This window comes from Dermochelys coriacea, chromosome 17, assembly GCF_009764565.3.
Source record: "Dermochelys coriacea isolate rDerCor1 chromosome 17, rDerCor1.pri.v4, whole genome shotgun sequence".
Taxonomy (NCBI): Eukaryota; Metazoa; Chordata; order Testudines; family Dermochelyidae; genus Dermochelys; species Dermochelys coriacea.
The window spans coordinates 22,234,725-22,260,370 of NC_050084.1; the positions used below are offsets into that span (position 1 = coordinate 22,234,725).

Genomic DNA, 25,646 nt, shown 5'->3' on the forward strand with positions numbered 1-25,646 from the left:
TTAGGCCCTATGATGGTGTCCCCTGAATAGATATGTGGACAGAGTTGGCAACGGGCTTTGTTGCAAGGATAGGTTCCTGGGTTAGTGGTTCTGTTGTGTGGTGTGTGGTTGCTGGTGAGTATTTGCTTCAGATTGGGGGGCTGTCTGTAAGCAAGGACTGGCCTGTCTCCCAAGATCTGTGAGAGTGATGGGTCGTCCTTCAGGATAGGTTGTAGATCCTTGATGATGCGTTGGAGAGGTTTTAGTTGGGGGCTGAAGGTGATGGCTAGTGGCGTTCTGTTATTTTCTTTGTTGGGCCTGTCCTGTAGTAGGTGACTTCTGGGTACTCTTCTGGCTCTGTCAGTCTATTTCTTCACTTCAGCAGGTGGGTATTTTAGTTGTAGGAATGCATGATAGAGATCTTGTAGATGTTTGTCTCTGTCTGAGGGGTTGGAGCAAATGCAGTTATCATAGAGCTTGGCTCTAGACAGTGGATCGTGTGGTATGATCTGGATGAAAGCTAGAGGCATGTAGGTAGGAATAGAGGTCAGTAGGCTTCCGATACAGGGTGGTGTTTATGTGACCATCGCTTATTAGCACCGTAGTGTTCAGGAAATGGATCTCTTGTGTGGACTGGTCCAGGCTGAGGTTGATAGTGGGATGGAAATTGTTGAAATCCTGGTGGAATTCCTCAAGGGCTTCTTTTCCATGGGTCCAGATGATGAAGATGTCATCAATGTAGCACAAGTAGAGTAAGGGCATTAGGGGACGAGAGCTGAGGAAGCGTTGTTCTAAGTCAGCCATAAAAATGTTGGCATACTGTGGGGCCATGCAGGTATCCATCGCAGTGCCGCTGACTTGAAGGTATACATTGTCCCCAAATGTGAAATAGTTATGGATGGGTGAGGACAAAGTCACAAAGTTCAGCCACCAGGTTAGCCGTGACATTATCGGGGATACTGTTCCTGGCAGCTTGTAGTCCATCTTTGTGTGGAATGTGGGTGTAGAGGGCTTCTACATCCATAGTGGCCAGGATGGTGTTTTTAGGAAGATCACCAATGGACTGAAGTTTCCTCAGGAAGTCAGTGGTGTCTCGAAGATAGCTGGGTATGCTGGTAACGTAGGGCCTGAGGAGGGAGTCTACATAGCCAGACAATCCTGCTGTCAGGGTGCCAATGCCTGAGATGATGGGGCGTCCAGGATTTCCAGGTTTATGGATCTTGGGTAGCAGATAGAATACCCCAGGTCGGGGTTCTAGGGGTGTGTCTGTGTTGATTTGTTCTTGTGCTTTTTCAGGGAGTTTCTTGAGCAAATGCTGTAGTTTCTTTTGGTAACTCTCAGTGGGATCAGAGGGTAATGGCTCGTAGAAAGTGGTGTTGGAGAGCTGCCTAGTAGCCTCTTGTTCATACTCCGACCTATTCATGATGACGACAGCACCTCCTTTGTCAGCCTTTTTGATTATGATGTCAGAGTTGTTTCTGAGGCTGTGGATGGCATTGTGTTCTGCATGGCTGAGGTTATGGGGCAAGCGATGCTGCTTTTCCACAATTTGAGTTTATGCACGTCGGCGGAAGCACTCTATGTAGAAGTCCAGGCTGCTGTTTCGACCTTCAGGAGGAGTCCATCCAGAATCCTTCTTTTTGTAGTGTTGGTAGGAAGGTCCCTGTGGGTTAATATGTTGGTCGGAGGTGTGTTGGAAATATTCCTTGAGTCGGAGATGTCGAAAATAGGATTCTAGGTCACCACAGAACTGTACCATGTTCGTGGGGGTGGAGGGGCAAAAGGAGAGGCCCCGAGATAGGACAGATTTGGGGACAATGTATACCTTCAAGTCAGCGGCACTGCGATGGGTACCCGCATGGCGCCACAGTATGCCAACATTTTTATGGCTGACTTAGAACAACGCTTCCTCAGCTCTCGTCTCCTAATGCCCCTACTCTACTTGCGCTACATTGATGACATCTTCATCATCTGGACCCATGGAAAAGAAGCCCTTGAGGAATTCCACCAGGATTTCAACAATTTCCATCCCACCATCAACCTGAGCCTGGACCAGTCCACACAAGAGATCCTCTTCCTGGACTGTACGGTGCTAATAAGCGATGGTCACATAAACACCACCCTATATTGGAAACCTACTGACCGCTATTCCTACCTACATGCCTCTAGCTTTCATCCAGATCATACCACACGATCCATTGTCTACAGCCAAGCTCTACGATATAACCGCATTTGCTCCAACCCCTCAGACACAGACAAACACCTACAAGGTCTCTATCATGCATTCCTACAACTACAATACCCACCTGCTGAAGTGAAGAAACAGATTGACAGAGCCAGAAGAGTACCCAGTAGTCACCTACTACAGGACAGGCCCAACAAAGAAAATGACAGAACGCCACTAGCCATCACCTTCAGCCCCCAACTAAAACCTCTCCAACGCATCATCAAGGATCTACAACCTATCCTGAAGGACGACCCATCACTCTCACAGATCCTGGGAGACAGGCCAGTCCTTGCTTACAGACAGCCCCCCAATCTGAAGCAAATACTCACCAGCAACCACACACCACACAACAGAACCACTAACCCAGGAACCTATCCTTGCAACAAAGCCCGTTGCCAACTCTGTCCACATATCTATTCAGGGGACACCATCATAGGGCCTAATCACATCAGCCACGCTATCAGAGGCTCGTTCACCTGCGCATCTACCAATGTGATATATGCCATCATGTGCCAGCAATGCCCCTCTGCCATGTACATTGGTCAAACTGGACAGTCTCTACGTAAAAGAATGAATGGACACAAATCAGACGTCAAGAATTATAACATTCAAAAACCAGTTGGAGAACACTTCAATCTCTCTGGTCACTCGATTACAGACCTAAGAGTGGCTATCCTTCAACAAAAAAGCTTCAAAAACAGGCTCCAACGAGAGACTGCTGAATTGGAATTAATTTGCAAATTGGATACTATTAACTTAGGCTTGTCTAGAGACTGGGAATGGATGAGTCATTACACAAAGTAAAACTCTTTCCCCATGTTATTTCTCCCCCCACCCCACCTCACCCCCCACTGTTCCTCAGATATTCTTGTTAACTGCTGGAAATAGCCTACCTTGCTTGTCACCATGAAAGGTTTTCCTCCTTCCCCCCCCTGCTGCTGGTGATGGCTTATCTTAAGTGATCACTCTCCTTACAGTGTGTATGATAAACCCATTGTTTCATGTTCTCTGTGTGTGTATATCAATCTCCCCTCTGTCTTTTCCACCAAATGCATCCGATGAAGTGAGCTGTAGCTCACGAAAGCTTATGCTCTAATAAATTTGTTAGTCTCTAAGGTGCCACAAGTACTCCTTTTCTTTTTGCGAATACAGACTAACACGGCTGCTATTCTGAAACGTGGTTTTCTAGGGTATGCTTTCCTGGTTGTTGGTAATCCATGTGCATTGCCTTCACCCCTGCCGCTGAAGGGAGTGTTAATTACAAAGGTTAGTACTGTACATCATGAGGACCCACACGAATACTTCAATAGAGGGAGAGCAGATGTGCCAAGATAGGAGCAGCTGTTCTGAATTGCTGGAGGGGAAGAGGGAAAGACTGGCAACTCTCTTCAGTGAAGCTCTTTTGCAGCTGTCGCTGCCATTTATCATCTGAAAAAAAGAAAAGGAGTACTTGTGGCACCTTAGAGACTAACAAATTTATTTGAGCATAAGCTTTCCTGAGCTACAGCTCACTCATCTGAGCCATGGATGTAATTAAAGTGTGCGTGGGGGAAGAGGGAACCTGCCCCTATTTTCCCAGGAAACAGAGGAGGTCACAGTGTCTCAGCCCTCCCCTCAGCCAGCACTTGGTCCAAGGTTATTCCACTGATCTGACAACAAGCTTTCCCCTCAGCCACCTGAACCTGACCAAGAGCATGTGGCAAAAGGCTCCTGGGGCCCGGCTGGAGATAGGTCAGTGTAAGTGGGGTAATAAGTTTCAGAGTAACAGCCATGTTAGTCTGTATCCGCAAAAAGAACAGGACTACTTGTGGCACCTTAGAGACTATATAGTAAGATATATACATACAGATAAGTTGGAAGTTACCATACAAACTGAGAGGCTAATTAGTTAAGATTAGCTATTATCAGCAGGAGAAAAAAACTTTTGTAGTGATAATCAAGATGGCCCATTTAGACAGTTGACAAGAAGGTGTAAGATATTTAACTTAAGGAAATAGATTCAATATGTGTAATGACCCAGCCCCTCCCAGTCTCTATTCAAACCTAAGTTAATGGTATCTAGCCACTTCTATTAGCCAAGGCTGTACCTTCTGTATGTGTCCCAGTTACCACGAGAGGGGGGAAGAGCAGCACACTCTGTGGGTGTGGGTTACACTCCCACCCCACCCCGGCTGGGGAAAAACAGCCTGCTCAAATCCCCCTACTGGCCACTACTTACAACATCATGCACCTGCAGCATTTAGTGGCGGCAGCAAGTATTGAACCTTAGGACCTCTGGATCTAAAACCATGAGCATTTACTAAAAGATCCACCTCTGTTAGCTCACAATTAGTAGCCTCTGTGTGTGGTCCAGCCACTAGAGGGAGACAGAGCACTGCATGAGGAAGTGTGTTACCTGTCCAACACCTGCTTTTTGAACAAAAAGATCCATGGTCACCAGTGAGTTTCCTTGAATGTTCTTCATATCACATCCTATACTGTGAAACGGAGCAGTGCAGGGCATCTGTGTATGGAGGGAGCACAGCCAGTAACTTGGTTAGCAATAAGGGGTGGGTGGGTGGATGTAAGTTGCCACTACTGAGATTTAGACAAGCTGTCACGCAGTGCACATGCCTAGAGGGATTTGTGCTGTGTGTCAGGCTAATGCATTAGTATAAAATTGCATTATGTGTATAGCACTGTGAGAAAAACATATTCCAAGCAATGCTAATAGTCTCACAAAACAGCAAACCCCCAGAGATTCACGCCTCCATGCTGCAGTATCTGTAATATGTGACACCATCATGTCCCCAAGGCTCTCATACTAACCATCCCCTGCTGGGTGCATTTCGGACATTGCCTCTACCTAGGCTTTCTACATGCTTTGTAGAGTTTTTTGAGGGGGAGGAGGTGATTTAAATTATTAATGGGGCAAATGGCATAAAAATTAATCTCCCTCTGAAATCTAGTGGTGCTGCTAGAATAACTCTTGGATTCCCCTCTTTGGATGTATGGACTCAGGCCCAGGGCACTGGTGCGCTGTGACCTCTCATGTTGTTCAGTCACTTTTTGTACCTCCAGCAGTGCCTCCCCATTATCATTTGTCAAAAGTATCCCAGGAGTAGGGATGCCCGACTCTGCCCGGTTCTTTCTCTTTCATTGCCCCTGTTACACACCACGGTGGCCTGACACATTCTGTGGACTCTCCCACAATCTTCCCAGAGCTGATGTATTTTTATTTTATGATTTGCCCTTGTTTTTGCCATTTGATCTTTAGATCTCCTCTTGACCCTCCATCATACAGTTTGCCTGCCCAGCTGTATGTTTAATTCTATTAGCATTGTGAATGGGGGAGAGATACTTTTTTGCTTTTCCTTGAGAAACTTTTGGCCTCAGTAAACTAGCATATTGCCATTTAATAGTAATGGGTTATTTTCTGTTGTGGTTTTGGTTCCTGGTTTGACTCTCTCCCATAAGAGATTTTAAGCACCCTCCATGCAGAGAAATGATATGGATTTTAATTTATAAACTTTTTTCCCTTTCACAGTGTTTTCTAACTTATTTCATCACATTTTCAAATTCCTTCTCCTTGAAGTTTCCTTTTATCATATAAGCCATTCTCGGGTTACCACCATGAGCTATGAATGCTTACACAACCCCACTGTGTGTCCTTTCCAGGCCTTTAGAATCCTTTGCTATGTACCCTGCCATCAGTGGTTTGGGCTTCTTCAGAATAGTATTGCATTGTTGATGTGATCTCATGAGAGATCCCTTAGCCAGGCATTCATATGAAGCACTGGCCACTCCTTTGAGCTCCTGGAAATGAAAGAGTGGCTGAGGAATAAATCAGCAGTCCACATCTGAACAGGCTGGGATATGAATTCAGATTTTCTCTCAGATGTACTCTGTGGTGCTCCCCAAAGGGGACTAAATCATAACATCTGAGTCTCCAGGCGATGCTCTGGAACTGCTCCCCATGAAGCCAGGCAGGACTCAGGGAAGTCTCCTTTCTGTGAACAGCCTGTCTTCAGGACACACAGCTCACACAGCTTCCACCTTCCTGGGCCAGACCTCGGAGCATTCAGCATCCTCTGCCCCTCCGTGCGCTTCCCACAGCGAGTTCTGCCCCCCAACTTCGCAGTCAGACGTGACTCTTAGCCAGCCAGTAAAACAGAGGTTTATTAGACGACAGGAACACAGTCTAAACCAGAACTTGTAGGTGCAGTGAACAGGACCCCTCAGCTGGGTCCATTTTGGGGGGCAGTGAGCTAGACAACCACGTCTGCACTTCACTCCTCGTCCCCAGCCAGCCCCCAACTGAAACTATCTCCAGCCCCTCCTGCTCTGGGCTTTGTGCCTTTCCCGGGCCAGGAGGCCTTTGTTCTCCAACCCTTTAGCTCTCACCTTGCAGGGGGGAAGGGCCCAGGACATCAGTTGCCAGGAAACAGGGTGATGTCCATTCTCTGCGTACAGACCCCTGCGCACACCTGCTCTCTAGGGCTCTGCAACGATCATACACTCTTATCCCACCACCTAGATACTTAAGAACTGCCATGGGGAAACTGAGGCACCCCCACAATATTCAGAGGAAACATTAAGAACAGTCCCGCTTCGTCACATAAGGATTCTGTGAGCCTGGCTTTGATTTTTGTGGGTTGGGGAGTGCACGGGAGAAAGAACCACCTGTGGAAACAGGCTGTCTCATCTGTTTGTTTCAGAGTAGCAGCCGTGTTAGTCTGTATTCGCAAAAAGAAAAGGAGTACCGGTGGCACCTTAGAGACTAACAAATTTATTAGAGCATAAGCTTTCGTGAGCTACAGCTCACTTCATCGGATGCATTGAGCTGTAGCTCACGAAAGCTTATGCTCTAATAAATTTGTTAGTCTCTAAGGTGCCACCGGTACTCCTTTTCTTTCATCTGTTTGTGTTCATATCCCATTGGCAGGGACATTCCCATCGGTGCTCCAATTACTGGGGGGGAAAGTAAGGGCCCCTGAATGTCAAGTGGAATACTTTAAACAGTAATGAGCAGTAATGGGGCCATGCGACAGAAGTGAGGTGGCCCCTAGCAGTAGAAAGGGGCTCAGTCCCACAACTCCTAGCTGTAATTTGAGCACTGGTTCCCATACATCCCTCCCAAACTCATTTGGGCATAAAGATGACAAATCTTTCTTTAGTTCATCATTGTGGAAGCACTCCAGAGGGAGAGCAGAGTGCAGTTCAGAAGGCCGAGATGCATTTTACCTTCCTGCCCTTCTTAGGGTCTTCACCAGGCTCCAGATACACCTGCAGATTGCCGGAGAGCTGCAGGGAAGCACTCATGTCAAGTAGCCTCTCAGTGTATTGGGTAGATTCTCAGTTCTGTACCTTCTTCTACATGAATGTGCTGACTCTGCATTGAGTGGAGAAATGCAGTGCTGGCAGATATCTCACTCTGGCACATGCTGGTCTCCTGATATCAGTCATAGAATCATAGAATCATAGAATATCAGGGTTGGAAGGGACCCCAGAAGGTCATCTAGTCCAACCCCCTGCTCAAAGCAGGACCAAGTCCCAGTTAAATCATCCCAGCCAGGGCTTTGTCAAGCCTGACCTTAAAAACCTCTAAGGAAGGAGATTCTACCACCTCCCTAAGTAACGCATTCCAGTGTTTCACCACCCTCTTAGTGAAAAAGTTTTTCCTAATATCCAATCTAAACCTCCCCCATTGCAACTTGAGACCATTACTCCTCGTTCTGTCATCTGCTACCATTGAGAACAGTCTAGAGCCATCCTCTTTGAAACCCCCTTTCAGGTAGTTGAAAGCAGCTATCAAATCCCCCCTCATTCTTCTCTTCTGCAGACTAAACAATCCCAGCTCCCTCAGCCTCTCCTCATAAGTCATGTGCTCTAGACCCCTAATCATTTTCGTTGCCCTTCGTTGTACTCTTTCCAATTTATCCACATCCTTCCTGTAGTGTGGGGCCCAAAACTGGACACAGTACTCCAGATGAGGCCTCACCAGTGTCGAATAGAGGGGAACGATCACGTCCCTCGATCTGCTCGCTATGCCCCTACTTATACATCCCAAAATGCCATTGGCCTTCTTGGCAACAAGGGCACACTGCTGACTCATATCCAGCTTCTCGTCCACTGTCACCCCTAGGTCCTTTTCCGCAGAACTGCTGCCGAGCCATTCGGTCCCTAGTCTGTAGCGGTGCATTGGATTCTTCCATCCTAAGTGCAGGACCCTGCACTTATCCTTATTGAACCTCATTAGATTTCTTTTGGCCCAATCCTCCAATTTGTCTAGGTCCTTCTGTATCCTATCCCTCCCCTCCAGCGTATCTACCACTCCTCCCAGTTTAGTGTCATCCGCAAATTTGCTGAGAGTGCAATCCACACCATCCTCCAGATCATTTATGAAGATATTGAACAAAACGGGCCCCAGGACCGACCCCTGGGGCACTCCACTTGACACCGGCTGCCAACTAGACATGGAGCCATTGATCACTACCCGTTGAGCCCGACAATCTAGCCAGCTTTCTACCCACCTTATAGTGCATTCATCCAGCCCATACTTCCTTAACTTGCTGACAAGAATGCTGTGGGAGACCGTGTCAAAAGCTTTGCTAAAGTCAAGAAACAATACATCCACTGCTTTCCCTTCATCCACAGAACCAGTAATCTCATCATAAAAGGCGATTAGATTAGTCAGGCATGACCTTCCCTTGGTGAATCCATGCTGACTGTTCCTGATCACTTTCCTCTCCTCTAAGTGCTTCAGGATTGATTCTTTGAGGACCTGCTCCATGATTTTTCCAGGGACTGAGGTGAGGCTGACTGGCCTGTAGTTCCCAGGATCCTCCTTCTTCCCTTTTTTAAAGATGGGCACTACATTAGCCTTTTTCCAGTCATCCGGGACTTCCCCCGTTCGCCACGAGTTTTCAAAGATAATGGCCAAGGGCTCTGCAATCACAGCCGCCAATTCCTTCAGCACTCTTGGATGCAATTCGTCCGGCCCCATGGACTTGTGCACGTCCAGCTTTTCTAAATAGTCCCTAACCACCTCTATCTCTACAGAGGGCTGGCCATCTCTTCCCCATTTTGTGTTGCCCAGCACAGCAGTCTGGGAGCTGACCTTGTTAGTGAAAACAGAGGCAAAAAAAGCATTGAGTACATTAGCTTTTTCCACATCCTCTGTCACTAGCTTGCCTCCCTCATTCAGTAAGGGGCCCACACTTTCCTTGGCTTTCTTCTTGTTGCCAACATACCTGAAGAAACCCTTCTTGTTACTCTTGACATCTCTTGCTAGCTGCAGCTCCAGGTGCGATTTGGCCCTCCTGATATCTTTCCTACATGCCCGAGCAATATTTTTATACTCTTCCCTGGTCATATGTCCAACCTTCCACTTCTTGTAAGCTTCTTTTTTATGTTTAAGATCCGCTAGGATTTCACCATTAAGCCAAGCTGGTCGCCTGCCATATTTACTATTCTTTCGACTCATCGGGATGGTTTGTCCCTGTAACCTCAACAGGGATTCCTTGAAATACAGCCAGCTCTCCTGGACTCCCTTCCCTTTCATGTTAGTCCCCCAGGGGATCCTGGCCATCTGTTCCCTGAGGGAGTCAAAGTCTGCTTTCCTGAAGTCCAGGGTCCGTATCCTGCTGCTTACCTTTCTTCCCTGCGTCAGGATCCTGAACTCAACCAACTCATGGTCACTGCCTCCCAGATTCCCATCCACTTTTGCTTCCCCCACTAATTCTACCCGGTTTGTGAGCAGCAGGTCGAGAAAAGCGCTCCCCCTAGTTGGCTCCCCTAGCACTTGCACCAGGAAATTGTCCCCTACGCTTTCCAAAAACTTCCTGGATTGTCTATGCACCGCTGTATTGCTCTCCCAGCAGATATCAGGAAAATTAAAGTCACCCATGAGAATCAGGGCATGCGATCTAGTAGCTTCCGTGAGTTGCCGGAAGAAAGCCTCATCCACCTCATCCCCCTGGTCCGGTGGTCTATAGCAGACTCCCACCATGACATCACTCTTGTTGCACACACTTCTAAACTTAATCCAGAGACACTCAGGTTTTTCCACAGTTTCGTACCGGAGCTCTGAGCAGTCATACTGCTCCCTTGCATACAGTGCTACTCCCCCACCTTTTCTGCCCTGCCTGTCCTTCCTGAACAGTTTATAACCATCCATGACTGTACTCCAGTCATGTGAGTTATCCCACCAAGTCTCTGTTATTCCAATCACGTCATAATTCCTTGACATCACCAGGACCTCCAGTTCTCCCTGCTTGTTTCCAAGGCTTTGTGCATTTGTATATAAGCACTTGAGATAACCTGTTGATCGCCCCTCATTCCCAGTATGAGGCAGGAGCCCTCCCCTCTCAGACATTCCTGCCTGTGCTTCCTCCCGGTATCCCGCTTTCCCACTTACCTCAGGGCTTTGGTCTCCTTCCCCCGGTGAACCTAGTTTAAAGCCCTCCTCACTAGGTTAGCCAGCCTGCTGGCAAAGATGTTCTTCCCTCTCTTCGTAAGATGGAGCCCGTCTCTGCCCAGCACTCCTCCTTCATGGAACACCATCCCATGGTCAAAGAATCCAAAGCCTTCTCTCCGACACCACCTGCGTAGCCATTCGTTGACCTCCACGATTCGACGGTCCCTACCCAGGCCTTTTCCTTCCACGGGGAGGATGGACGAGAACACCACTTGCGCCTCCAACTCCTTTATCCTTCTTCCCAGAGCCACGTAGTCCGCAGTGATCCGCTCAAGGTCATTCTTGGCAGTATCATTGGTGCCCACGTGGAGAAGCAGGAAGGGGTAGCGATCCGAGGGCTTGATGAGTCTCGGCAGGTCCAGGGCTGGTGGCAATATGCAGGGCCAGATTAATTCCCCTGTGGGCCTGGCGTGATTAGATTTTGTGGGAACCCTGAATACAAGTCTTTTTCCTAATTTAAAATAAGATCACAATTATGGCATTGAGGCTATTAACGTTATACTAAACATGCCTTTTAATTACCATAAAGCCATTCTGTGGTTACATTTCAGTCTTAAAATATGTAGAATATAGTTAAGTTAATTCAAAATAGTCTACTTCTTACCTTAGAACAGCTGTTATATTAGTTTCTTTCTGGGAGGGAGGAGGGTGCTCCAGGCTGGGACAGAGTGTTGGGGTGCAGGAGAGGGTGAGGGGTATGGGCTCTGGGAGGGAGTTTGGTGCAGGAGGGGATTCTGACCTGGGGCAGAGGGTTGGGGTGTAGGGGGGGTGCGAAGTGCTGGTGGTGCAGCAGGACTCAGGCAGGCTGCCTACATGCTATGGCCCCACACCGCTCCCGGAACCGGCCAGCTGCTGGCATGTCTCTACACACCCCTGCGGAGAGGGGGACAGTGTGTCTCCGTGCTCCACCCACGCCTGCAAGCACCGCCCCCATAGCTCCCATTGGCTGGCTCTTACCTTGGAGGGGGGGCTTCTTAGAAGCGGCCACGTGTCCCTCAACTCCTAGGCAGAGGTACAGCCAGGCAGCTCTGCTCACAGCCCCCACCTGCCTGCACCACCCCCACAGCACCCATTGGCCACGGATCCCAGCCAATGGGAGCTGCGGAGTGGGTGCTTGGGCACTGGGGCCCCCCCCAGCAGCTTGCGAAGCTGCCTTCCTCCCCCCCCACGCGGGGGCCGCAGAAATGTGCCTGCTGCCTGAGCCTTGTTGCGCCGGGGCCTCCTTAGCCCGGGGCCCCTAAAGCCCCTGCGTTAATCCAGCTCTGGCAATATGTGGCGTGGCCTTTGCAATAACCCAGCTGCTGCTCTGAGGGGCATCTCGTGACTGACAGTGGTCTCTGCTAGGTTTCTATCCCGGTCAGTACAAGTTTCCCTGCCCTCTTCTCCTGAATCCTTGTGTGCATTAGAGAAAGCTACAGACCTACCTATCAACTCTGCTTTTTACTTGTGTGAAATCTTTTTGTTTTGAAAAATTAGATTAAAGATAATCATCCCACATAATTTAGGTTTAAAAAGTGGGGGGGAAATATATATCCACCCTAAACCAATTGAAACCTGCATGTTGTGGGCATGCTGGAGATTTTTGTTCTTGTTCAGAATTATTTGGGCAAGTTCTCTTTGTGCCTTTCACTTACATTTTTTTTGTTAAGGTGCCTAAAGACTTGTGCATGGGAACCCATAAGTAAAGCTGCAGTCTGTCACAGAAGTCACGAATTCCATTACTTTCTGGGACCTCCATGACTTCTGCAGCGGCCGGTGTGGCTGATTCTGGGGCTGCCTGAGCAACTCGGGTGACCCCTGGGCCAGCAATACCAACTGCTGCTGGGGCAGTCTTGGGCCACCGCACCCCCCACCCCTCCCCAGCAGCAGCAGGAGTTTGGGTGTGGGAGGGGGATCCAGGCTGAGGCAGGGGGTTGGGGTTCGGGACAGGGTGAGGGCTCTAGGTGGTACTTATCTTGGGGGGGGCTTCCTAGAAGCAGCCATGTGTCCCTTGACTCCAAGGCGGAGGCACAGTCAGGCAGCTCTGTGCACAGCTCCCACCTGCAGGCACCACTCCTGCAGCTCCCATTGGCCATGATTCCCAGCCAATGGGAGTTGCGGAGAGGGTACTCAGGATGGGGGGCAGTGAGCGGAGCCTCCTGGCTGCGCCTCTCCCTATGAGCTGAGGGACATGTGGCCACTTCAAGGGAGCTGCACAGAGCTGGGTAGGGAGCCTGCCAGCCCCACCAACCTCCCCCCAACACCACTCCCCCAGCAGCAGCGGGGTCCCGGGCTGTGCATCAACCTCCCCATCCAGCAACAGCGGGGGATCTGGGCCACCCCCTCCCAGAGCATACGTGGCTTCCCCAGGTGGCCCCTTGCCCCAAAGCACATAAGTTTTAGTCAAGGGTATATAGTACAAGTCATGGACAGTCACGGCCGTGAATTTTTGTTTACTGCCCATGACCTGTCCGTGACTTTTACTAAAAATACCCATGACTAAAACGCAGCCTTAACCATAAGATAAACATGTCAACAACGTTGTGATCCTAGTTAGTTGCTGTGCTGCATGCCATGGCCTCTTGAACTTTCACAGCAACAGCAGGGCCAGAACTTGGATCCTCTTAGTCCAAAAGCATAGAACCAATTAAGCTAAAGAAGAATCTATTAGCTGTGTGGGACATATGTTACAAAGTTGAGAAGTTCTCATACTATCCAGTAGAGGGCAGTGATACACATACAGTAGAACTAGAGACATTTATATTAATATTATGCAGACTACATTGGGTAAGTCTGCACTTCAAGCTGAAGGAGTCATTCCCAGTGTGAGCAGACAGATCTGCACTAGCTCTGACTGAGCTAATGTGCTAAAAGAAGAATGTAGCTATGGCGACGCAAACAACGAGAGGGGCTAGCCACCTCGAGTACACACCTAGCATGGTGGATGGGTACTCAGGGAGCTAGTCCCTGCCCGCCGCTCGCACTACAGCACTTATGCTCAATTTTTAGTGTGCTAGCTCGGTCAGAGCTAACTCTGGAACATCACCTTGCAGCCTGAAGTGCTGCTGTCCCCAGAGACGTTAGTTACGAAGCCAAGGAGGGCATTAAGGCTGGAGGACTAACTGTTGCTACTTCATGTACAAACTGGGAGACCAGAAACCAGTAAGGCTGATGTCCTTCATACTCTGGTTTTAAGTTTCGTCTACTGAATGGATTTCCCATATTTTTATATCCTATCTGCCAGCCGTCAGTGATGGGGGATTCTTCCATTCTGTGGCTGTCATCATGCAGGCTGCAGTGAGAAGGAACTTTAAAAGTGGAGACCTGTATGAATTTACCTCTCAAACCTGTGATCACCTCATAACGTAACAGGTTCTCTTCTGTACTTCCTGTGCACATGCTTGGACCAATTCCCAGCAGATTTTTGATGACAAAAGCACTCTGTGGGGTGCTTACTCTAAAACAGTAACCTACATAAAGTAAAGCAAAGCAACTGAATGCATCACAGTGTGCCTGGGGCTATGTGAAATTTCAAATGGCTAAGGAATCTGAAAAAAGAAAAGGAGGACTTGTCGCACCTTAGAGACTAACAAATTTATTTGAGCATAAGCTTTCGTGAGCTACAGCTCACTTCATCGGATGCATTCTTTTTGCGAATACAGGCTAACACGGCTGCTACTCTGAAACCTGTCATTAAGGAATCTGAGTGGTTTTCAGTACAGTATACACAAGTTTTAGATCTAGAGTGAAATGGGTGGGATGCTTTACTGCAGTGGTTCTCAACCCGGCGTACTTATACCCCTGGGGGTATGCAGAGGTCTTACTGGGATACATCAACACATCTAGATATTTGCCTAATTTTACAACAGGCTACATAAAAAGCACTAGTGACAATGACTTGTTTATACTGCTCTATCTACTCTACACTGAAATGTAAATACAATATTTATATTCCAATCGATTTATTTCATAATTATATGGTAAAAATGAGAAACTAAGCAATTTGTCAGTAACAGTGCTATCACATTCTTGTATTTTTGTCTGATTTTGTAAGCAAGTATTTTTAAGTGAGGTGAAACTTGGGGTACCCAAGAAAAATCAGACTCCGGAAAGGGGTACAGTAACCTGGAAACGTTCAGAGCCACTGCTTTACTGGTTGGAAATCACTCATCTAAGAAGCTTCAGAGAGAAGTGTGTGGCTAAAACTGCTTATACTTTTTAAGCCAAAATTGCCAACTGCCTGCTGGTGCTGGTGCTTAGCTTTATGCGCCCCCCGCGACTATGTGTCATTATTCATAGTCCATCAAGTAAACGGTTCATCTTGGTCCCTCTCATGATCAGCAAGGCTCAGATGGGAGGCACACACACTGCCACACTCTTGGCAGGTCCAGTCAGGGGTGACTTCCTTGTCATTGCTGTATCCCCTTTGTCCCTGGCTTGTTGGATGCAGATTTTGTTGCCTGGAGTGGTGACATATATGCATTTTTAGGCTGCAGGGAGAGGCAATCTAAATTATGGGTGCTGTGCAATGATTTTGCAGAGCTGCCTTTTGCAATCAATCTGGGTATTTGTGCCAGCAAAAGTGGAAGAAAAATTACTGCCTTTGGTGGTAGTGTGCTACTGCAACCCAGTTATCTCAGGTAGTCATAATGAGTATTTAATTCTCATTTAAAAAAAGAAAAGGAGTACTTGTGGCACCTTAGAGACTAGCAAATTTGTTTGAGCATAAGCTTTCGTGAGCTACAGCTCACTTCATCGGATGCATCTGATGAAGTGAGCTGTAGCTCACGAAAGCTTACGCTCAAACAAATTTGCTAGTCTCTAAGGTGCCACAAGTACTCCTTTTCTTTTTGCGAATACAGACTAACATGGCTGCTACTCTGATCTCATGGGCTGGTTGCAGACTGCAGAGGAGTATGGAATCCTCTGTTGCTGTCCTGCCTGGATTATGGAATGAGTTAAAACTAGGGGCTCTACTCCTCGAACTAAGGTTCTGTCTACAGTAGAAGTACAACATTAGTTTTGTAGCCAAGTTGTGACCTGCTAGTCAAACATGATTGAGTTGTCTACATGCAGGGTGCTTACTTCTCAGCCCAATTGTCTGCGTGTCAGAACCCATCCCAGTTGCAGAACCATGTCAACACCAGTTCATCATGGGAAAAACTGGATAGCTGTCCCATTATGGCTATGACTGACTTCACTGCCAAAAGAGGTGTGTGTTTCGAGGGAGATAACTAATGGGAGTTGGCTATCTTGCTGTAAAATCCAAGTGGAGACAAGGTATAGGAAGTTTTTTCCTTGATGAGGTGAGGTCTGCTCTCGATGGGGGCATAGTGTTAACCAAACAGTGTTAACCATAGTGTCTGACCAAATTCTCCTTGTCTAAAACCACTCCCTGCTAATGTTCTGTGCTGGGTGCTTCAGGTGGATTCCTGAAGGTCTGTAGGAACCTGTCAACATTTATTTACTAGGAACAGAAGACATTTCATTTGATGGGACATGCTTCACCTTGAGCAACCATAATTCTTGTGTTTGAGCTGATGTTGAATGAGGGATTGGGGCCAGGAGAGAGGAAGATGTAGTTCTAGTATCTCTTCCAGAGCAACTGTCCCTTTAATTTTCCAGTTCATTTGCTGTGGGAGAGGAGAGGGCATTGTGCACCATCTCAAGCAACTTTGCAAGCCTCTTCTGTGCCTTTTAGGGTGAAAAAGAGCTGTGAAGTACACTTCCAATATCCAGTTGCTGTTGAGCTGTTCTGTTTTGACACCCAGACTGAGTTGCCCTCTAACTGAACTGGAGGGATACAAAGGAGAGTTATATGCCCTGTTTCTAGGGAACACAGCGCTCTTGGAGGTGTCGTCTTTCAAATTAGATGTAAAATAGAGAACCTGAACGCCTGAAGATCTCACAACTGGGGGGATGAGGGGCTACATGATAAGTTGGGTGATTGCATTCTGCCTCCCTGGATTCTCTCTGCAGTGTGAGTGGGATATGGGATTCTTCACTGCCTTATTATTAACCATGCCACTTTCTCTGGTGCTTCTCACGAGCAGCAGGGAGTTTCGTGGCAGGGGAGGAAGGTAGTGGCATTCTTCTTTTCCAGATGGGGTCACTGAGGACCACTGAGCTGAGTGATTTCCCATGGTCACACAGTAAGTGGCAGAGCTGGGAGCAGAACTAAGATGTCACAATTCTCAGCCCAGACTCAGAACCACAAGGCTGTATTTTTCTTTCAACAAGACCATCCTTCCTTTTACTTCCTTCCTATTTCTGCACCTTCTTTTTCACCATAAGCAGCCATTGCGGATACAAAATGACTGCTCTGTTTCTTCTCCACCTTCCCCAAAGCAGTGGCAGCATGTCAGTGGTGGGTTATATTTTCTCCCATCTACTTTCGGGCTATTTTTAAGGCATTTAAGGAAGCACAGTAATAATCCTTTGTCCTTCTCTAATGCCTCCCAGCTGAAGATTTCAAAGCACTGTCTGAACGCTAATTAAATAACGCTCAGCCCCCAACCCTCAGCAGGTAAATATTTTCTCTATTTCTTTACTGCATTTTCTCTCCTCTATTTTTTGCTCCACATGCCTGCTGCTGTGAGGGACGCACCTTCCAGTCAGAAATGTCAGGCGAGGACTGTGCAGCCAGTCAGTAGCAAACTGTATTGAAAGCATTTAGAACTCTAGTAGCCAGCCCAATTGCCTCTTTGTTCCCATGAAGATTGCTCCTGGGCTGAAGAGACCTTTGATTGTTGGCCCTCCCAACGAGAAGACATCCAGGCCACCTGCAAAAACCTAAATGTGGGTTCCAACTTGTTCTGAGAATGCTCAGCCAGGGCATTGAGACTGGAGTGACTGTGTGGATCAGCCTCCTAAGGGCTGCCCAGCCCCCTCATTATGCTGCTCCTCGCACTTTCTCCTCCCAGCACGTATGGTTTTTGGCTTAGAAGACTCTGTAATAAACACTCTTAGAAGGTTTCAGAGTAGCAGCCGTGTTAGTCTGTATTCGCAAAAAAGAAAAGGAGTACTTGTGGCACCTTAGAGACTAACAAATGTATTTGAGCATAAGCTTTTGTGTAGCTCACGAAAGCTGATGCTCAAATAAATTTGTTAGTCTCTAAGGTGCCACAAGTACTCTTAGAAGGGAAGGTCTTGGTGGTATTTTATTTTGTAGAACCCAGTGTAGTTTTCCTGGAAAGACGCTGCTAACCCTTGCAAGCCCCTGTCTGGGCGAGTGAGTATGTGGTAACGAGAGAACATCTGTGCAGAGGGAGACTAAATCCATCCCACTTTTTGGAGAGCCCTGCCTCCACTTCCTGAGTCTGATTGTCTGTAGCCCCGATCCCCTCGCCCCGCACACACAAACCCGCTCACGCCCTCTCTCTCTCACCACTGGCTCTTTGAATAGCAGCTCCATCCTCTTGGCTTGGAGAGAGGAGCTCTTTTGTTATTCAAATCACACACTCCAGCGTGTGGCTCAGTGCAGCAGGCAGGCTCCAGCCACCCGCTTCTTTTTCTCCTCCTCCTGATATCGGATGATCCACAGCGAGCAAGCAGACAGATAATTTCTGTTTTCCTTGCCGAAGGGGCTGTGCCATCCCTGGGCTGTTTGGAGTGTGTGGAAGTTGGTGCTTTGTTGCCCCTCACCTCGCATTTGCTTCCAGCTCCATTCTGCCTCTTTTCTGGGCACTCCTCAGCCTGCAAGCTGGCCCTGCTTTCAGACCTTCCTCTCTGCATGCTTTCTCTGCCCCAGCATTGCTGATTTTCAAGGTTGCCAGTATGGGCTTTTCAGAACCGTATTAACCAGCTGAGCCTCTGAGCATTCAGGGAAAGCAGGGGGTGGGGGAGCACAGCTCTGTCTTCTTCTTGGATATTGTGATCTTCAAGCTTCAGGATTTCTGAGCCGGCCCTCTCCTTGAGGGGAGGGAGCCAGGAGCAGCCCTTGGCCATGGATGTGGGCAAGATGGTAAGTGAACAGCTGCTCTTAATGCACATTTTCCAGTTCCAGCATCCCCTTTAGCCTGGCCTTGGTTTGCCCACTGAGCTCATTTTAATCCCCTTTCTCCACTTGGATCTGTCAGAGCACCTGCATCTCGAAGTGCTTTTCTCCTTAAGTCCAGTTTATTTTGTTGTCATCACTCCTCACCCTGTTCATTTAGCCCCTCTTGTGTGTGCTTGTGTTTGGGCAAACTCAGAATACTGATATTTCGAGAGTGCAAGGGAAGGATGGGGCGGAGGGGGGCAGTGTTGTGAAGGGAGATCTCAGGAGTTTGCCTACAAGTTACCCAAATACATCTCAGCCTCCAGTTCCATAGGTACTTAGTTTCTCAGGACCACATTCTGGGGGCTTTAATCAAGCAAAACTCTTTTCCAGTGGAGTCATCGGGAGTTCTGCTAGATTAAAGACCCCAGAATTTGGCTCCCACTGTTTTAATATGTGGGGAAAACAACATCTCTTTTTTTTTTTTTTTTGGAAGGGGCAATTGTTACAATACAAGCCTTGTGCTCTCTTCAGTTGGGATTTATTTTGGGATCGATCCTCAGACAGAGTCTTATTATTGTGTTTGAGTTTCTGCCCCTCTGCTTGATTCAAGAGGAGTGTTGGGAATTGGGATTCACTCACATCCACCCATCTGAACTTGTTTTTCCCTGTTGCTCTGCCTTCTAGTTTAACACCATTCAGGTTGTGCCTTAGGGACTTGAGTCTCCATGTATGGTGCTGCTGTGAGTTCTTTATGCACATTTGGGCAAGGTTCAAACACATTCTGTGCTTTGCAGAGAGATCTTTGTGTACAACAGAAGAAGGGAGCTGATCCATGGTGCCTGCCTTTTGTTCAGAGCAAAGGCAAGTGCTGGATGTATATGTACTTTCCGCTCGAAAATAGCTTTGTGGGGTAATTACTAGGTGGTACATTTGGTTAATACACTAACCTTTCATAGTGCAAATAATAAATAATAATGATAATCTTTGTAAAGCAGGCTTTCATTTGCAGAGTGATGTGGTAGCTCGTAACTGGAATAGCAGGGGCCACCGTAGGTCAGGACACCAGTGCATTGGCAGAGCTGAGTGGGGGGAGGGAGCAAGCTAGCACAATTCATGTGTGCAGCCCTAATAACTATTCTTGATCTGTCACCCTTTCAAGATCATAAAAATCCAAACAGAGAGCTCTGAAAAGTCACTGGGCACTTCTGGGGATCAGACCCATGCCTCTCACAGTCACCCAGCACGAGCCTTCTGCAGAGTTATTGGCACCTATCAGCTGCTAGGCATTAGGTTGAATAGTTCTTGGTACCTTTAATTAGACAAATGTATGCAATATGAATGCTCCTCTCATTTTCTCACATCTGCCCGCTGTAGTGAGGGATTCCTTTTTTTTTTTTTTTTTTTTTAAAGAAGACCTGCCTCTCGGTTGCTTCTCAGGAGAAGTTTGGGGGAAAGAGTTTGACAGTCTGACTGTCCGTGTACTGGATTAGATGTCAGGTTTTTTCACATCTAGGACCTTGCATTATTCTGTTTGGATTCAAATTTAGGACCTGCTTAATTCACAAGCCTGCTGCTCATCCACATGAATGAATCATATTCTCTCGAAAGGCAAAGTCTGTAGTTACTTGGTTCAAATTTAACTAACGTGTGGCAAAATTGGAGCATAAGGTACTGCCAGATCACCATGCGTGGCTCGATTTTTACCTTCCTCTTGGAAAGGTATTTTCAGGCAGCATCCTGCAGAATATGCACTTGGTGAGAGAATATGACTGGCTACCCCAAAGGGCAAGTTTCATCCTCAGTGGAAAGTTCTGTAAGGACTGAAATATCAGTTCCTTTCTCAGCAAAATTTTCCTTTGATCGTAGACTCATGGGGTTAGAAGGGACTACAAGGGTCATCTAGTCTAACCCCTGCCAAGATGCAGGATTTGTTGTGATGCCAAATTGCTGCTGAAATTTTCCTCTAGAGATTAGATTATTGGGTACAGAGTTTGAGGAATCTCCACTCCAGCCTTTTTCAGTAATGCATACCCTAAAGCTAGGGGACAGGGCCAGAACGACTCTGGCTCCTGTTGTGTCCTATAAATACTAAGAATGCCCAAACGCTTATTTTTGCAGCACACTCCAGCTGCTTGGTGTGATCGAATATTGAGAGTATTCTGGAGGCTGTGGGAGACTTGTCGTTACACGCTGTGCATAGAAAATGCAGGGGACCAGTGACCTTCTGTCCTGCAAGCACAGAGATTAAGCAAAGAAGTGTTCAGTGAAAGGTTACTGTTGCATGAAATCCCCACATAAAATACAAAACCCTGCTAACACAGAGAAGGCTTCTGGGCATGCTTCTAAACTGACTCTGCAACATGGGCCACCAGCTTAACTGATTGGCTGCCAGTGACATCAGACTCGTATCAGTATTTAAGCAATAAGACCAATGGGTGCTTTTTCTGGGGAAACAGCTGCTCGAGAAGTGCAGTAATTCCCCAGGACGCGCTGCCTGGAAATATCCTAGTTTGTGCCAGTCAAAAATAAGGCGCAGGTTTTATCTGTGTCTGTACTGGCTTGTTTCAGGAGTTGTATGCTGACTTCAGAAAGTTCATGTGATGGGTAAAAACACTACTTAGCAATTATACTATACTCCTAATATTTGAAGTGCTGTGGAAATGTGACTGACGGATGCTCACAGGCCACTGGGAGGTAGTTAAATATTGTCATCCTCACTTGACAGGTGAGGATGTTGAGGCATAGAGGTTAATTGACTTGCTGTTTGGTGACAGTAGGAGTTGATACCAAAGCCAAAAGTACCTCTGCAGATCCCCCTTCTAGGAGTTACAGCCTTACCTAACAAGTCAACAAACTATTGAGAGCAGTAAGAAATGAATAGAGCATGCCTGTATCTCCCACCATTGCATTGTTCTGGAGTGGAGTGTGTAAATGGCTCTGCTCTCTAATCATCCCTCAGGTCCGCTCTTTCTGCCAGCCCTCATGGTTGTCGAACCACTGTCTCCCCCACACATCAGTTTTAGTCTGGATTTGGCAGTTGTAGGGGTGTATTGATACCGGCTTGTGGCCATTTGTTGCAATGTGTCTAGCAAAGTCCAAGACGTGCTCATAGCCTCTGTTGAGGAGCGCCATAAGAAAGCCCATAATAAGAGCAGTGTTTAAAAAATAAAAAGTGTATCTTGATCCAAGATGTTCATCACTGACATTAATGCTTGATGTTTCTGGTGCTGGGTTGAGGAGCGTTCCCCTCATGCTTGCACGGCTTTTATGCTTTGTTTGTGGAGGGGTTGAATTTCCTTAATGGATGAAATTTGGATAGTCTCTGTATTTGACCAAGATGCTGTGAATCTGAAATCTCAGCTTGCTGTTCTAGTGTCTCAACTGAGAAGAGGAAGAAGTCTCCCTCTGATCCAAATTCGGAGGATTTATTGAGGGCTCTGGAGTACCAGAGTGCCATTGTCTGGCACACTTGAGACTAGGTGCAGCACTGGAAGCAACAATGCTGCTTTAGAAGTATGCTGGTGGAGTACAGTCATGCCTCAGCAAGTTTGTTTCCTCAGAACCTAGGAGGTCAGAGGAGCAGGATAAAGTTATCTTTGGATCTAAAGTGTCTGGAGTCTCTAGTTTCTGAGATGCTTTCTGAACAGATCACTTGCTGGATTCACCCTTGGGAGCCCTGTGCACTCAGACTTCTGCAGAACCCAGCTCAGTCTCTGGACCCGAGCCCCACTTGTTTCCTAATTGGAGGCATTTGGGCTGCAGGAAAGTTCCTTCTCTCCGAGCATATTTCTCTGGTTTAGAGCTCCTGTGTCTTTGAACCTGGCTCTGTTCAGTGGGAGCAAGGCATGAAGTAAGAAAAGTGCTTTATTTGTAGTACAGGTGCACCCTTCTGCTTTTAGAGTGCCTCCTGGCTGGGAAGCTCCCAAGTCTAGGTGGCCTTGACGTTCTGTTTGACCTACGACCACCTGTAAGCCTCCCTTAGAAAGTTTGTGGCCCACAGGATATGTGGCTCTGGAGCTCTCCTTCCTCCCACCTACCTCTTATTCTTGTGATGTTACCCCTGTTGGGAAGATGATAGCGGGCATGCAGAGACACATGCTCATTCCTCTTCACCCAAAAGATCAAGGGCCAGTAAGAAGGTGGGTTCTGCACTAGAGTGAGCAGGAACCTGAACTTGCATGTTTTTCACTGGCAGATGCAGCTTTCCCCCTTCCCTTTCCAAAGTCTTGAGGAAGATTCAACAAGAGAATCATGAGCAGGTTTTGGATCTGCTAGCCTTATCCAGAGACCCCTCTGTTCATCCTCCCTCAGATCCCAGTTCACCTTTCATGTACTGATATTTCTCCGAGAGCAGAAGTCTCTTCAGTAGGCTGCTTGCTTTGTGGGTACTTATTGGTTCAGTTCTCTGCATAGGTTGGAAAGTAGCGTTTTGGGTCCAGGAAACCTTCCAGTTTGAAGAGGCGATATCCCAAGATTTGTCCATGCTTTAAAATGTTGATCCTGTTACTTGTTTGATTTCAGTTTTATCCTTGATTTACTTTTTATTTCTGCTGGGGCTGGGATGGTCTCTGGCCACTGTCAGGGTCTCTCTGGCAGTTCCGGCAGCTTACCATGCTTCTGTACTGACTCCTCAATCTTCTTGCGTCCATGAGGGAAAGTTTCTAATGCAGTTGTGAAATACGTATTCATCAATTCATTACTCTGCTGCTTTATAAAGTATTCCCAGGCTGCTCTGTTTTATACAAGGAAGCACATCAGCCCCATTGAGAAGCTCAGAGCTTGACTGGCACAAAGGTGACTTAAAAGCCACCCTCGCCCCATTTCCTTGGGCTGCACTTAGACAGTCCCAGCTGGCATTTCTAGTGGCTTCAGCTACACTGTCAATGAAATCTGAGCCCTTCTGACTGAAACTCCCTAGAGAGGCCTAGACTAGGGGTGGGCCACAATCTGTGGCTCCGGAACCACATTCAGCTCTTCAGAAGTTTCCGGGGCGGGAGCTACAGGCGCCAACTTTCCAATGTTCCGGGGGGTGCTCACTGCTCAACCCCTGGCTCTCCACATGCCCTAACCCCACTCCACCCCTTCCTGCCCCCTCCCCTGAGCGTGCCATGCCTTCGCTCCTCCCTCTCCCCACCGCAGAGCCTCCTGCATGCCAAGAAACAGCTGATCGGGAGGTGTGGGGAGGGAGGGGGAGGCGCTGATCAGCGGGACTGCCAGTGGGCAGGAGGTGCTGGGAGCTGGGGGGAGCTGATGGGGGGCTGTTGGCATATTACGGTGGCTCTTTGGCAATGCACATTGGTAAATTCTGGCTCCTGTTCAGGTAGGCCACCCCTGGCCTAGACTGTTAGCAAGGACATGATGTCTTTGTGACTTCATGTTAAGTTTTTGTCCACTGTGGCCACAAAATCCCACCTAAATCAATCTGCTTTGCCTCCAGTCTTTTTTTGTAAGCCTCATGATGCATCAACAGAGGCCAGATTCCATAAGCTGGAGTAAGGACACTTGTTTATTACTTGGACAGAATCCAGGCCCTTCAGAAAATTGCATAGATTGTTTGTTGCATTTGAGAAATCTAATGGCCCTAACCATTTTGGTTCAGAGACTACCACAATGGATTAAATTGTGTATTCAGATTTATTAAGGTCTAGCGTCCATCTTTTATTATCTCTGTAACCCATCTCCTTTCCCTTCCATCACCTCTCAATTCACTGAGTGCTCTGATAACAACCATTGCCTTGAGTTCTCTTCCTGTTTGTATTCCCTCCTGATTTCTGTCCCTCCACACTCCACCAGACTGTTCTCACTAAGGTCTCTAGAGACTTCTTCCTAACCAAAATTTCAGGGCCTTTACTTCATCCTCATCTTCCTGGATCTGTTTTCTGCATTTGACACAGTCATTCAGACACTCCCTCTCAAAAACTTGTCATCCGTTTTTGTGGTGCCGTTCCTCCATGCAGTCCAGTCCAGGCTTGCCTCTGCAGATCCACACCAATTCCTTCCTTCTTTGTTGCTACTATGATTGGACTCTGCTGAGGTTAATAAGAATGTGACCGATGATTAGAAGGGAGAGTCTTTCTAGAATTCCTCCAGGGGGAAGGATGTGTGTGCTTCTTACTACTTTTTGGACGGCTGTTGATCATTCTGTGGCTCACAGACAAAGCCCACAAGTCTTACATGGCAGAGGCAATGTAAACAGAAATTTCCTATTACTGGTAAGTAACTTTACTTTTCCTGATGTTCAGTCCTAGGCACAAACCTCTAGCCCTCATCTCTCGATATTGCCCTGGCTTCACATCCTCCTTAGAGTGACATTTACTGTAATCGCCATTATAATCGTTCATGGGGTGGATGAACAGGTCTGTTTCACGATTCACAGTGCTCACATCTTGCATTGTCTTTTCTATTAAGACATATGGTGGTGATTGGTAGGTGAAAGATGAAATTAACCTTAGAAGTCAGTGATCTCTTCCCAAGCAGCATGACATCAGAACTGAAACCCCAATATCTTCTCCACAATCTACGATACCATCTTATCACATTTTAGCTGCATGGGTTCTTCTTGACATGCCCACCCAGTTGTTTGTTTTGGAGATCTTTACCTGGGGTAAGTTAAAATGCAATGACTGTACATGTCCCAGTTACAGTGCCCACCTCCCTCTGCAGTGTTTTTAAGATTCTGTTAAGCCCTGCAAACTTAATTGTATTTCTCGCTCTTGAGACATACATGCACACACACAATCATCATCTTCATATGGAGAGAGCAGGATTTGCCCCAAGTGAATCTGACCGGCAGTCTCTTCTGGCCCCCACCAGATATTTTCCAACACTTGCCACTGGTTTGGGGAGCCCTGTTCCCCAACTGGCATTAGGCAGAAGCACGAGCCATGTCCCAACACTTCCGAAGTGCTGTCGTGGATGCTGAGTCACCAGTGAGAAGTGGGGACTGGGGATTGGAAATGCTGTTTGAAAGCCAAATGAGAATACAAGCACACTGCTTCCCAGCCCTTCCCAAGACACAAGCC

At 47.4% G+C, this 25,646-nt stretch overlaps 1 protein-coding gene across 5 annotated transcripts in view; it reads left to right on the forward strand.

Annotated features, from left to right (window-relative positions):
- Positions 1–25,646, forward strand: part of HIP1 (huntingtin interacting protein 1) — a 176,566-nt gene that overhangs the window by 79,971 nt on the left and 70,949 nt on the right. Inside the window, exon 1 of one of the 5 annotated variants that reach the window (XM_038375710.2) lies at positions 17,987–18,606. The exons of the other annotated variants lie outside the window; for them this stretch is intronic. Within the exon in view, the coding sequence (XP_038231638.1) occupies positions 18,589–18,606 (18 nt within the window). The 5' untranslated portion in view covers positions 17,987–18,588. Of the gene's footprint in view, positions 1–17,986; positions 18,607–25,646 lie in introns of those variants that run through there. 5 annotated transcript variants of the gene reach the window in all.